General features: G+C 38.3%; 2 protein-coding genes across 4 annotated transcripts in view; one reads left to right on the plus strand and one right to left on the minus strand.

Annotated features, from left to right (window-relative positions):
• The window catches only part of man1b1b (mannosidase, alpha, class 1B, member 1b), a 25086-nt gene extending 21151 nt beyond the window's left edge, over window positions 1-3935 (plus strand). For all 3 annotated transcript variants that reach the window (XM_020641126.3, XM_065963324.1, XM_065963313.1), the window contains 3 exons: window positions 1999-2104; window positions 2740-2808; window positions 3647-3935. In XM_020641126.3, the coding sequence (XP_020496782.2) occupies window positions 1999-2104; window positions 2740-2808; window positions 3647-3676 (205 nt within the window). In that variant the 3' untranslated portion in view covers window positions 3677-3935. The remainder of the gene's footprint in view (window positions 1-1998; window positions 2105-2739; window positions 2809-3646) is intronic.
• The window catches only part of dpp7 (dipeptidyl-peptidase 7), a 10605-nt gene extending 1037 nt beyond the window's left edge, over window positions 1-9568 (minus strand). The window contains exons 1-11 of the mRNA XM_020641127.3: window positions 9410-9568; window positions 9112-9238; window positions 8884-9023; window positions 7921-8084; window positions 5706-5841; window positions 4038-4119; window positions 3672-3838; window positions 2269-2329; window positions 1550-1668; window positions 1054-1210; window positions 2-66 (exon numbers count right to left, since the gene is read on the minus strand). Of these exons, the coding sequence (XP_020496783.1) occupies window positions 2-66; window positions 1054-1210; window positions 1550-1668; window positions 2269-2329; window positions 3672-3838; window positions 4038-4119; window positions 5706-5841; window positions 7921-8084; window positions 8884-9023; window positions 9112-9238; window positions 9410-9496 (1305 nt within the window). The 5' untranslated portion in view covers window positions 9497-9568. The remainder of the gene's footprint in view (window position 1; window positions 67-1053; window positions 1211-1549; window positions 1669-2268; window positions 2330-3671; window positions 3839-4037; window positions 4120-5705; window positions 5842-7920; window positions 8085-8883; window positions 9024-9111; window positions 9239-9409) is intronic.
• Window positions 9569-13317: the final 3749 nt, after the last annotated feature.

The raw sequence follows: 13317 nt of genomic DNA on the forward strand, positions 1-13317 counted from the left end.
CCCCTCCGTTGGCCCACGGGTCCAGATTTCCATTGGAGAAAATGATGTTGCTGGTTGAGGAGAGTTCTGAAGAAAAGAGGAGAGTCATGAGAAACAAAAACACCATCAGAGGAACAGAAAACCTGAATACTCAGGAATTTGAGAACTGGAAATTCAGCTGGCGGTCAAGTTCTGTGCTCAAACTGTAATGCAGCCACCTGCCACTAGACGGGGCTGAAGCCAGACATACACTGGCTGTAGCACCAGTTAAAGGGCCTTCTCTCTTCACTCTACTGCCAGGATGTAAACAAGCACAGTGAACGTACTACACAGCATCACGTAGGAGCTTCCCATCGGGCAGTATTTAGATTAAGTGGAGTTAAAGTTGTGTGTTTGCGGTTAAACTAAAGAAGCAATCTGTCACCCCCTTCAGATGTAAATCTTAAAGGTCACACATTATGCAAAATACACTTTTTAACCTGTGAGAAGGACCGATGGCTGGTGGTGCGAGCACTGCTAACGTCAGCCATACTCAGAAAACTAATTTGTTTACCTTTTACTGACGGATGGTTTTAAGTAAATTGTGCTCAATTTGGACTGTTTAGTGGGTGTTTCCTTACATATAGACTTGTGTTTTAGGTCTTTTAAATTTCCGTTTAACCAACTGGGAAATGAGTCGGCTGAGGGAACCACCTTTAGTGTAGTTTACATGTCGCCTCGGTGGGTAGCCGCGCACTAAATCCTTGCCTTCTTTCTGGTCTATTAGACTCTAAATGGGAACATAACTTACTAAATGAACATCATGCTGTGTTGAAGAAGACTTTCAACTAAAGATTGAGAACATGTCAGGGAAATGTTTACTGAGGGAGTAAATAAACTGTAAACTCTTTTTCTTATACCCTACTTTCTGAAAACAGTGGAAAGGCCCCCCTGCTGGTCATTAAAAGAATGCAGTGAAAGACACTTTGCTTTTGGCTTAACTCTCCGTCTGTAGCTTTCACTTAGCTGTTGTATGACTGACTGCTTTGACTGGCTGATTTAAAGCGAGTGAATGTGTCAGTGTTCAGTGCTCACCGTCACCAAAGAATTGTGTTTTGAGCCAGTTCGGTCGGGGGACCACACCCCAGCGTCTGAAGCAGTACTCCTCTCGGTCACTCTCACTGAAGCCCAGGGGAGGAAACATGTCGGTCACATTGTTGCTCTCATAGCACATGCTGATCTCTGTGCACGCCTGCAAACACAACAGGGCAAACAATTCAGAAACATATTTACAGTGTAGAAATATTCAGTGCTAGAAATTCAATGGCTTTTTAGTTTCAAAATCAGATGACACAGACATACTTCCATAGTCGATGTACTTTGATTGGGTGAATCTAAGATGCAGATATTATAGGCTAAAGGATGTTTTGCAGCTAATAATCTGAAGCAATTCTTAAACCATTTGTACCTGTCAGTCATAGAGGGCCCAGGTTTCAAAAACCTCACTTACCTTATACCGACCTGTCCTGATCACATACTGACATTATAGTCAAAGTTCATACATATACTATATTCTGTGTTGTTTGAGTACCTGGTAGTCCCAGGCCAGGCTGTCATAGCCCAGTCCACAGCCGGTGGGATCAGCACACTCTATAAACAGCCCGTACAGGTCAAAGCAGGCCAGCGTCCCGGTGGTGTTGTACACGATCCCTGAAGGACATTCATAAATGTTAACACATCACCACAGGAGCACACTGAACACATGGCTGCAGGAGCTGGGGATCAAACCCCCGACCTTCCAGTTGAGAGACAACCGACTCTCCCAACTATTCTTTTTCAACCTTTATTTATACTCGAAAGTTTCATGATGCTGACTTTTCTTCCTTATAGATTCAATGAAGATAAAGATGGAGACCGTTCAGTCTCTAGTTTAAAGAAATTAAGGCCATCCATATCATTCACTTGCATCATGTACGTATATTTGTTTTTTCTTGAGTTCGAGATTCTGTTCTCTCTCTTTTACTTTTCAACTCTACACAGTCATCGATCCATCAGGAGGAAACCAGGATCATCAGAGCACAGCAGCTTCAGAACGCTCAAACCAGCACAGGACACACTTTCTGTTTTATCAGGATTATACACACAGGTTAGTGGTTGATAAAGCTGACTGCTGCCCTCTGGTGTCTGCTGATGTGAACTGCATCTGCTAAACCACAGAAGCGCTTCTCTTCATGTAATATGAGAAATAAAACAACCTGTCAGAAAATAAGTGGTATGATAAAAACTATTGTAATCTGTGTGTGCATGTACCTGCAGTGTTCCTCAGGTTAGCCAGCAGGTCAGATCCTCTCAGCATGGTTTCACAGGCCACCTGAAACACAAACACATGCATGTTTATATTCATTTTATAAATAAGCATGTTTTCTATCAATGCATGTTCATTGTCTTGTCTTAAACCTCTGAACACACTTCACACCTGCTGATGTTCATATATTTATTTTAGGGATCAACATTTGATTTGAATCTAGATATTTATTATCATATATTGTGTTTTAAATGTATAGATCAAGTTTTTTTAATGAGGTTTTGGCACATCCAACTATCTCATAAGGTACTGTAGGTGCGTAGGGTGACAAACTATTTATTAAAAAGAAAATAATCCTGCACACTACTCTCACTTATTATCACCAATTTATTAGAAAAATGTATAGAGTATAAATACCTAAATGAAAGGAGAATGTCATATTTATCTCGGGGACTATCTTTATATCTTTTTATCAGGAAACAACGTCTTGGACTCAATTCAGTAACTTGCTTGAGCTGGAAAGAGATTCTGTACGTCTGATCAAAGTATGTACACTCTTTTTTTTTATTGTCACTGACACGTTCAGATTGTTACGCTAAGACCTGGTCCACATGTAGGAGATATTTTTCAGAAACGTGGGTTTTCCTGTGTGTTTTGGTCTTTCATACATAAACTGTGTTTTAGGTCACTGAAAAAGCACCTTTAGAAAAACTCTCTCCAAGGTGAAAACTATCAGAAACAACTGAGCTTTATTCTTGTAGCGTCACTGCGCTGATTTCTCCTCCGTGTCATTCTACGATTCTGTCAGTTTGTTTAAATGAGATTAGAGAGATGGCAGACGGAACCAAACTAGCGCTGGTGTTAACGTTGCTAACTGGACTTTTCACATGTTTACACATCCATACACAGACACTCTCCCACTATGCTGACGAGCAGAGACGTCTGAATGGACAACTCTGTAAATTAAATGGTCATTGCAGAGGAATGGCGAGAACATTTAAGCATGTCAATGACACGGCGTGCTCATGAAAGCCGTTACACTGCTTCAGAGGTGGGCGGAGAAGTTTTTAAGAACTTAACATGTTTTTACAGGATTCTTTTTTTTAAATGGAGGAGGAAACCCTCCGTTTAAAAAAAAAAAAACCCTCCTACATGTGGACTAGGCCTCAGTGTCCCCATTGGCAGATCTTTTTAATTATTACAAGCAAAGCAGGGTTTATGTTTTTGTCATTATCATGCTGTTTTACCTGATTTATATTGTTTAACATGAGGTCATATCGCCTTGTAAGGATCTCTCATATTTGTTTACCTGATTGAGATCAGGGTAGATTTGATTGCACGTTGTACAGACTTTGCTGTTTGAAGTTTCTGTTCTGTTTTTAGCGTCTTTTCAGAACAAGAGGTTCACCTTGACGGGATTAGCCGGCATCTTGCCCATGAAGTAGGTGCTGTAGGGGTAATCGAGCATGGCCATCAGGGTGAAGGCGTTCCTCAGCAGCAGGTACAGATGTCTGATGTCCTGTTCAGACGTCGGAGCCTTACAGAGCAGGAGCTCAGACTGGATGTGACTGAAAACTGAACACAGACACAACAGGAGACGGTTTAAAGAACATCTCTCTGATCATGTTTAGACACTAGATTCAGTGTGATAAAAGTTTCTAATGTCAAACAAGGTGTTTCAGGTTTCTATGATGTTTTCAAAACGTTGATTCAGATCCTCTGTTTACATGAAATGAATACAATCATCTCTCCAGATATCACCTCACACATTCACCTCTGTTATCTGCTAATTCTTTGAGCTCCTGGAAAGCTCTTCTCACGGCGTTTGTGCATTCAGGAGCAACTTTCTCGAAATCCTGAGAAAAGAGAAAAACATTTAATTTTCAAGTTATTTAATTCATGAAACATTCTAGAAATCAAACATCTCTTCACCGAGCTGCCAAAAGGAAACATAACAAATGCTGATGTGATGGTAAAAGATTACCGTATTTTCCGCACTATAAGGCGCACTTAAAAGCCTTTAATTTTCTCAAAAAACGACAGCGCGCCTTATAATCCGGAGCGCCTTATATATGGATCAATTGGTTAATTGGTTGATCCATACTGGTTGTACACGGCGCTCAGCGACACTGACTCGGATAATGACGAGAGGGAGCCAGGCATGTTGGATGCCGTACTCGCCCAACTGTTCAATTCGGACACTGAAGAAGAAGAATTCGAGGGATTCGTGGACGGGGAATGAACTGAAAAAGTGAGCTTTACGTGTTATACGTAACTGAACAATGTTGAGTTATGCACTAACGTTTGAATTAGCGGTATCAGACTGTGTTTCTTTTTCGTGTTTACAACTGAACAAGGCTGGGAGATATTGTGAATATGCACATTAACGTTTGAACAACGTTGAGTTATTGTGAATGCACTACGTATAAAACTACGTTTTGAGAGTTAAGAGAAACGTCAAAGAAATGATTTATTATTTGGGGAAATCGTCTTATGTACTTTTGTTTTTGTAGTTTTATACGTTACGTTTTATACGTATTTATATTTATATATTCACAATATCTCCCAGCCTTGTTCAGTTGTAAACACGTTCTATTCTATGCGCCTTATAATCCGGTGCGCCCTATATATGAAAACAGTTCTAAAATAGGCCATTCATTGAAGGTGCGCCTTATAATCCGGTGCGCCTTATAGTGCGGAAAATACGGTAAAATGAAAACAAGTGACACATAACGGAAAACTGAAAAATTAGAATTTTAAAAGTTTTTCAACAGTTTTTTAAAATCGGAACAAAATTGGGTTAAGAGGAGCTTGACGTGGCGGCCGCCATGACACACACAAAATGTTTATTGTTGCCAAGGAAACACAGGATGTTACGTCAAAGACCGTTTGTCTTGACTACGGTCAACGCGGAGGTCGTTTTAAATTGAGGGGGGGCTCAACGTCATCTTTTTATTGTTTTGATTGAGAGCTATTAATAGTCTTTTTGTAACTTTTCAAAACGGCAATTGCTGTTACGTCTTAGCATCAAGCTAACAAATTAAGATCCCAGACTGAGACCAGGTCAAATAGTAATTTTATTTAAAATGCACTTCTCTACCAGGAACGACACGTGAAAATATTTCAGAAACTGTTTTGAGAAACAATCTGATATTTAAAAGCTTATCGGTCACTAGGGAAGTGCCTCTTCATAATGTGTGGATTACTGAGCCTCAAGCAACCTTTTCTACTTCTTATCTAATGCTGCAAAGCTTAGTGTGATGCTGATCGAATGTAAAATTCTCAGGATATGTATCAGAGGGAAGAATAGAAGAACAGACTGAAAGACAGAAAACAAGAAATCAGGATGAAAGCAAACAAGTTCAGACAACAAGACAACAAGACAACAGTCCACTATTCAGTCTGAATGACAGAAAGAAAAAAAAAAGATCCATGCACTCACAGTTGTTACATCTGTGAAGAACTGTGTGGAGTCTCCCATCCCCGCAGTGGACAGGATGGGGGCGCTGGCAGCCAGAGCTCCAGTCACGATGTTTGGATACTTCAGTCTCATGTAGACCGAGAGCATCCCACCATAGCTGCAGGGAGAAATCACATCAAATACAACGTTTTAAAAAGAATGAATATGTTTGATCAACAAATGGGTTAGTGCCAGTTTGCCAAACCATAGTCCATAATCTGAAACAAAGAAACTTGTCAATAAGATATTCAGAATATTAAATCTGCAGGTGATTATAGAAGTTTGTAGAAAGTAGAACTGGAGTGATAAAATATTTATTAGACTGAAATCATACTGCTCGGTTTTTGAGGGAAAACAGAAATATGAGAATTTAATCTAAAAGATATTAAAAAAACATTTAATGTGTTTGTATTAGCATCTTTTTCTAATAACATTGTTATCTTCATAAAAAAAATAGATTTTGTCTCTTCAAAAATTATTTTTTAAAGGAGCAATACGTAAGATATCTACAGAATTTAATCATAAACTGACCTTACTATATAATCAGATATTAAGGAGTGCTGGCTTCTCTGACAACAATGCAGCATCCAGTATGTTCTCCTTCTAACTTTAGATTCTGGTCCTGATTGGTCTGTTTTTGTTTTGACAAAGAGAAGGGAGGAGCCCCACACCACACACAGCCAGTTTGCCAGGTATGAGAGCAGTTATCACAGTAAACCAACAGGTGTTGCAGCGATGGAAGCAGGTAATCAAGAACTTGAAGCCTCAGCATTTTTTTAATAAGCTCCACGAGCAGAAACTTTGTAAAACTAAGATCAATGATGGAGATGCACAGAAAGATTTCAAGACCGATGCAGAGCTGGTTAAACACTGAAGCTTAACATGACAACCTGCATGCACATCGACTCTCTCAGGGAGGAGTGGGTGAGGGGGAGACAGCCCTCTCTATTTATTTTTATTTGGATTGCAGTAGCCGTTTTAAACACTAGAGTTACATATTGCTCCTTTAATATTGATGGCTGCTTCACGTGTCATCCTCTACCATCAGTGTGTGAACGGCTGAATGTGACATGTAGTGTGAGTCAGAAAACCTGAAAAGTTGATTTACTGTTTGTTGCATTTAGTCATGAACAAATATATACAGCCTGTTAAATCAAAGTAATCCTAAACCCATGCTGTAAATAAATTAACTATAGCACATAAATATAATCAGGGACTTGCAGACCAAAAGGCCAGTTAGTTATAAGTGAGGTATTTTTGGATATTATTAGTAAACCCACAGATGTAATCTCTTTCACAGTAAGTGAATTCCTCGTTGGAGATTAGAGGAACTGAAAGGCAGATTAATGGTGTGCATGACTGCAGTCATGAGACTTTTATAGACGAGCACAAGTCATTTTCTTTAAAGTGTTTATACAAGCACACAATAAATCTGTCATCCTGTTAAACCACTACGAGCATCAAATCATGTAAAGTAACAGTAATACAAAATATGTTTTAAGGATAAAGGAGGGAGAATATCTGAATAAATGAAAACAGAGAGGAGGTCTTCAAATAAAAGAAAGTTAATACAAAATATGTTTTAAGGATAAAGTCAGTGGTTGTCTTGTATTTTTGGAAACAGTCACTGACAGGTGTTAGAATTGAACTTTTAGTCTGCCCCTAAAAAGAGTTTCATTTGATTTGAACTTTCAGCCAAGCTTTTAATTGAGGTTTAATTTTTAATCTGTCCACTTATTTAGTATTTTTTTGTGTTTTATTTCTTGGTGTCTCAGGGTGGATACCAAGTTAGGGTTCTTAAATCTCTCTCTCTATCTTTGGCTGCAAATCTGCAATATTTATCATCTTTGTTTTTCTTGTATTTGGGTGTTTATTACAAACATAGTCGTGTGTGTGTGTGTGTGTGTGTGTGTGTGTGTGTGTGTGTGTGTGTGTGTGTGTGTGTGTGTGTGTGTGTATAAAGAGCTGTGTTGTATTTAATAGTTAGAAAGTGCATCCTTTATGTGATCTCTTTGTAAAGTTGTTTTCTATAATGAATTCATTTAAGACTTTAAGAGGTGGAGATTTGAAACCTGTCCACTAGTTGTTTAATCACTTATGGAGTGATGATTTATCAAGCATCCATAAAAAAGAAGAAAAGTAAAAGTGACTCAATAAGCTACCCGAGTAGACCATATTTAGAACAGCTGGATCGTACCTGCCCCCGAACACGATGACGGGACACTCAGTGGCTCCCAGCTGCTGTCTCAGCTCGGTGAGCAGGACGGCGTAGTCGGCGAGCGCCTGCTCCACCGTCAGCAGGCCGATCTGAGGGATGAGGAACGAGTCTTTGCCGAACGGCTGAGATCTGCCGTAAAACCTCTGAGAGAGTGAGAGACACACACAAAAGCTTGATGAGAGAATCAAAACAAAGATAAGAAATGTCAAAGCAGAAGTTTTACCCAGATCAAATTCATGACACCGTGCACCTGAATACAGGAAGTGGTCATCTGTTTGTTACTCTAAAACGACTTTTCTGGTCACACTAGCTCATAAAAAACATCAGCTTTTTTATATTCACTTCTAAAATCTGCATTTAAAAGGTTTTTGTATTTCTGGCTAAATGTATCTGACTAACCAATCTTGTCCCTGCAAAATAGAATGATAATAGAAGATGTCAGATGTCAAACATTTGCTGGATTCAGCTTCTTAAAAGTTTGTTTTTTGTTGCTTATTGTTGCTTTATAAAGAAAATGATCAGATTTTTAATGTTGGTGTCAAAAAAAAAGTATGATTTGCTGATGCGTCTTCTGGCTTTTGGAAATCTGGATGAGCATTTTCTCAACTTTCTGACTAAGCGGGAAATCAATAAAATCATCCATATTCATACGTTTACATTTGCTTTAAAAAGTGACAGAGACTATTTCATAGACACACAACTGTCTGTCCATTTTCACAGATATTCCAGATGACTACACGTTGTTTTAACTCTCTGTGCCTTGTCAAAGAATAATTGAAGATGTTGAGAAGAGCAACACTCAGCTGACAATCTGAGTCAAACTTTAAACCTCTAGTTCCCTTTTTGTCACATGATCTGTAAACTTTACTCAGTCAAAATTGCACGATAAGCAAAACGACCAGTCAAATATGTTGGTGCTGATTTGTGCTGGTGTCCTCTTACATGTTCAGCAAATATAACCAGGGCTCTCTGCTGAGCAGCCAGCTCTGTGATGAATCCAGAGTTGAGTGCAAACTCCCAGATGTCTCCTTCATTTCCGGTGTAGAAGAAAATAGGACCATAGCCTTTCTTCCAGAAATTATCTAAGTGAAAGGGAGGACAAACAGAAAGAATGAGGCATTTTCTCATTTACTCTCCATGTTGTAAATGGGTTTGAATAAGTGGTTTAACCTATGAGGAGGTATCGCTGGTTGAAGGTCCCGTTGCCCATGCTGTTGAAGTTGAAGTGATCCAGAGTCTGCGTGAAGAACAGCTCCGTGATGTGCGGCTCTCTCTCCTCTCCATTCCGTTTCTTTGACTGCAGTGAAGAAACACAATACTCTATATAAAACTGAATTATTCTCTCATCTGTCCGGTGTGTCAATCACGAGAACAACAGCACGAGTCATTTGAAAGTCGAAGTTTGATCCGAAAAGGTCTCAGACTCAGAAACACATTACTATCAAAGATTAAAATAAAGCGCGTTTACCTGAAAATGACTGTACGGAAGCCCGTGTAGCACATCAACAAACAGCAGGGTCACGAACACCTTGAAAACAACTAATACCTTACTCATGTTTCAAGATTACGTTGCAGAAGCTGCAACAACACAATTGGAGTGACTGCGTCTGACTCTTCTGCGCATGCGTTGATCGCACGTGACGCAGGACTTGTGTTTTCATCTGTGCTGCGTTTAGGTGCGTCTCGTAAAATCGTAATATTTACAGTCTATGCGTAAAATCGATCTTTTTGTCTCTTACAACGGCTATCAGCTGGGAGTAGACTAATAAAAACTAATAAAAAGAAATAAAAAACGAGGAGGACTAAACTTACGTTTTGATTAATACAAATACATTTGATGTGATCACATTTGGTGAGACACTTACAGTTACTGCAACTACTACTGCAAGGTCAATTTCTCAATTATTCAATGTTTCAGTGTTTTGATTTTATTTGTAAGACAATCATTTTGACATGAATAGAAAAAACTACCCAACAAAGTAATAGATAATATAATAGTATTGTATAAGATAATATGTAAATACATATCTTTATTCAGTGTAAATGCTGAAAAATGTGATCTATAAATAGCCTACTAACAACTAGCCTTAGTATTGAAGCCAGGGTGAAGCAATGAGCAGTTGCAAAGCAAGAAATTTTAAATGAGTGTTTCACAAGACTTTGACTTTCAAGTCAGAAAATGCCAGTTATAAATAAATGATGAGTCATAGCTGCTGACGGGGGTGGAATAAGTCTAAAGGCGAGCTTCAAGAAGTGTGCGACTCCCAGTGGGGTCAGGAGGTGTTAAAAGTCTGATGGCCACAGGCAGGAATGACTGCTTGTGTTGCTCTTTTGTGTATCTCTGGTTACTTTACTCCTCTGAACCTGAACAGCAGGTGAAGAAATGGTGGTGAAAGTCTGCAACCTGCAACTTGCAGACCACCCCAAACAGGAGAACACCACAGATTCACCACAGTAAACAATAAAGTACAACACCATGGCGGCCCCCAGCGGACACCTATCCATAATTATCTTGAGAAAGGACAAAAAACGATGCTGTTTTTATGCAATATAATTTTTTTTCAAGATCTTGAAAAACAGTTATTACCAGAAAACCAGCGTGGTTATCCTGAAATAAGTGAGATAAGTAGATAGATAGATAGTAGATAGATACTTTATTGATCCCGAGGGAAATTCAAAGCATCCAGTAGCAGGTTACAAAGACGTACATGACATGAAACATTTGTTACAAATTAACCACAAAACCGACGCCCCCCTTCCATACATGCATATTAACCTGAAAAAAAGATTTAAAGAATACCCCTAGAAAAAACCTGTGCAATTAACAATAGACTTATACAAGAAATGTACATAACACGGGCAGGGATAAAAATATATGTGTAATTTAGACAAGAATCTAGAAACAGTTGAGGAAAAAATCTGTAATTAGACCTGAATATAAAAAAATAAGAATAAAATAGTGTTGACCTTCTGAAGTTGTGTTGTTTGTATATGTACAGCAATGTTTAAAAAGGAGATTATTATCAAAAACAGACATTAAATAACAGGCAGTGCAAACATTAAATTAAAGGAGCTATGTAAGTAATTGAGGTGATCATTAAAGTGTCCAACTAGAGGCTGACTCTTGGGACAGCTGTGCAGATGGGAAATGGAAAAAGGAAGATTTAGTCCAAGTGTGTGCTTTCCCCCTACCATAACCGTGAGGTGTTGTACAGACGTATGGCCACGGGGACAAAAGCATTCTTAAGTCTGTCTGTGGAGCTGGATTGTGACAGCAGTCTGCCACTGAACACACTCCTCTGCCTGGTGAAGGTGCTGTGCAGAGGGTGGTGGGTGTTGTCTTTGTCCTGGTGGCAGTATGTGCAGTGAAGGGCTTTCCATAGGCTTGTCACAATACAAGGAAGTATTCCCAGGAAAAATACACAGACTGTTCCTAATTAAATGCTAATGTTAAACTAGTGCTACTAGTGCGACTTGTGCTACTAGTCGCACTAGTAAAGGCCTAAATGTCAACTAGTAGTACTAGTACTGTAGACAGTATATGTACGTATAGCACCATCTGTGGGGCATTTGCAAATAGTACAATTTTTAACCTTTACTTTACATGATAAAATTAAATTTTTAGGGCTCATTTATACAATGGAGTAGAGCCATCTAAAAGAAAAAAAGAGAAAATATTAATCTTGTATATGTACGAGAATAAACATGTAAATTTAGGAGAATAAAAAAATGATGAAAGGAGAACCCCTAAAGCATTTTCCTCTGCCACAAAAGAGACAGTTTCATCCAAGTCAGTGTGGTTCTTTCTTTGGAAAATTACAGTTGCCTCCAGTATCTTTTCAGGATCCTAATATTTTATGACAATGTGATAATGATGTGCTGATAAAACAACTTATCGGATATATTTGTCAAACTGTTTTTACAGACTACACAAGGAAGGAGCCTATTTCCTTATTTGTCAAACCTTTACTATAACAAGATGCTCCACGTTTATCATTTTCGAACAGGCGGCTCCTGCTCTTCTGATATAGACTTAAACTAGAAATTAATCTCGTACATTTTACTTTATTGTCATAAATTAACTATTTTAATCTCTAAATTTTAGGGTTTTTTTTCCTTTTACGTGGCCCTAATCTTGAATCCCTTTATTTTTCTTAGTTTACCGACTTTAGGCCAAATTAAAACGTATTAAGTACAAGAACATAAATTATGTATCAAGTTCCAGTTGTTTTAAAGTCCATAATTTTATCTGATTAAATTTTTTACCTTTTTAAGAACAGCATGAATTTATATGAAATATTTACACATTCATTTTTAACTTACAATTGCACCTTGGGCTGTTTTTTATCACTCTACTGACCTCAAGATGTACTCTTTCTTATGTTTTCTGTAAATACTGTCTTGATGGGATAAAAAAGGAAAAAGAAAATCATGAGAACAGTTCTAAAATGATCTTCTATCTTATTTTAAGTTTAAAAAAACAATTCTAACATTTAATATATATATATAATTTTCATGTTTTACTCTCCATGGAAAGTAAGGAAGAAGCCGTTGCTTCACAGCACTTGCTCCTTCTTACAAAGGGTTAAATTTGTGGGAGGTGGAGGTCTATATGGAGAACCAATGATAAGGTTCAGAGAATGCCCTGATCCCACCCACTCATTAGCATGTACTTCAACCAGTGTTTCTAGTACGCATTTTGGCTTTCACTAGTAGTACTAGTTAACATTTAAAACCGTAGTAGTTAACTAGTTATGCCAAAAAGAGTACTACTAGTGTAACTAGTGACATTTTGGCTCTTACTAGATAACTAGTTAACCATTTTGAGCCTCACTAGTTCACTAGTAGCACTAAAATGTCCTGAACTAGTGTTACTAGTTGGCTTTTTGCACTAACTAGTTAACTAGTGAACTTTAAGAGCCTCACTAGTAAACTAGTAAAATTTGTAACTGCATCACTAGTGATACTAGTGGACATTTGGGTCTTACTAGTTAACTAGTAAACATTTTGAACCTCACTAGTTTACAAGTAAGGTTAAAAAGAGTCAAACTAGCTTACTAGTGGACATTGTTGCTCTTACTAGTTAACTAGTAAACATTTTTAGGCTCACTAGTTAACTAGTAGACACACAATTTTTTGTACTAGTTAACTAGTAGATATTTTGCACCTTACTAGTTAACATGTAGGACTTTTTGCCTTCTACTAGTTTACTAGTAAGTCTTTCAACGTTCTACTAGTAAACTAGTGCGGCCAAAGACTTGACTAGTACAGGAAACTGAGCTTTGATATCAAGGATATCTATTAAATCTTCAATCGGCTTTCCATAGGCGCAGACACTCGCTGCAGTGGCCTGGCAGTCAAACCTGTTAAAAAACA

The sequence above is a fragment of the Labrus bergylta genome, chromosome 2 (genome assembly GCF_963930695.1).
Source record: "Labrus bergylta chromosome 2, fLabBer1.1, whole genome shotgun sequence".
NCBI lineage: Eukaryota > Metazoa > Chordata > Actinopteri > Labriformes > Labridae > Labrus > Labrus bergylta.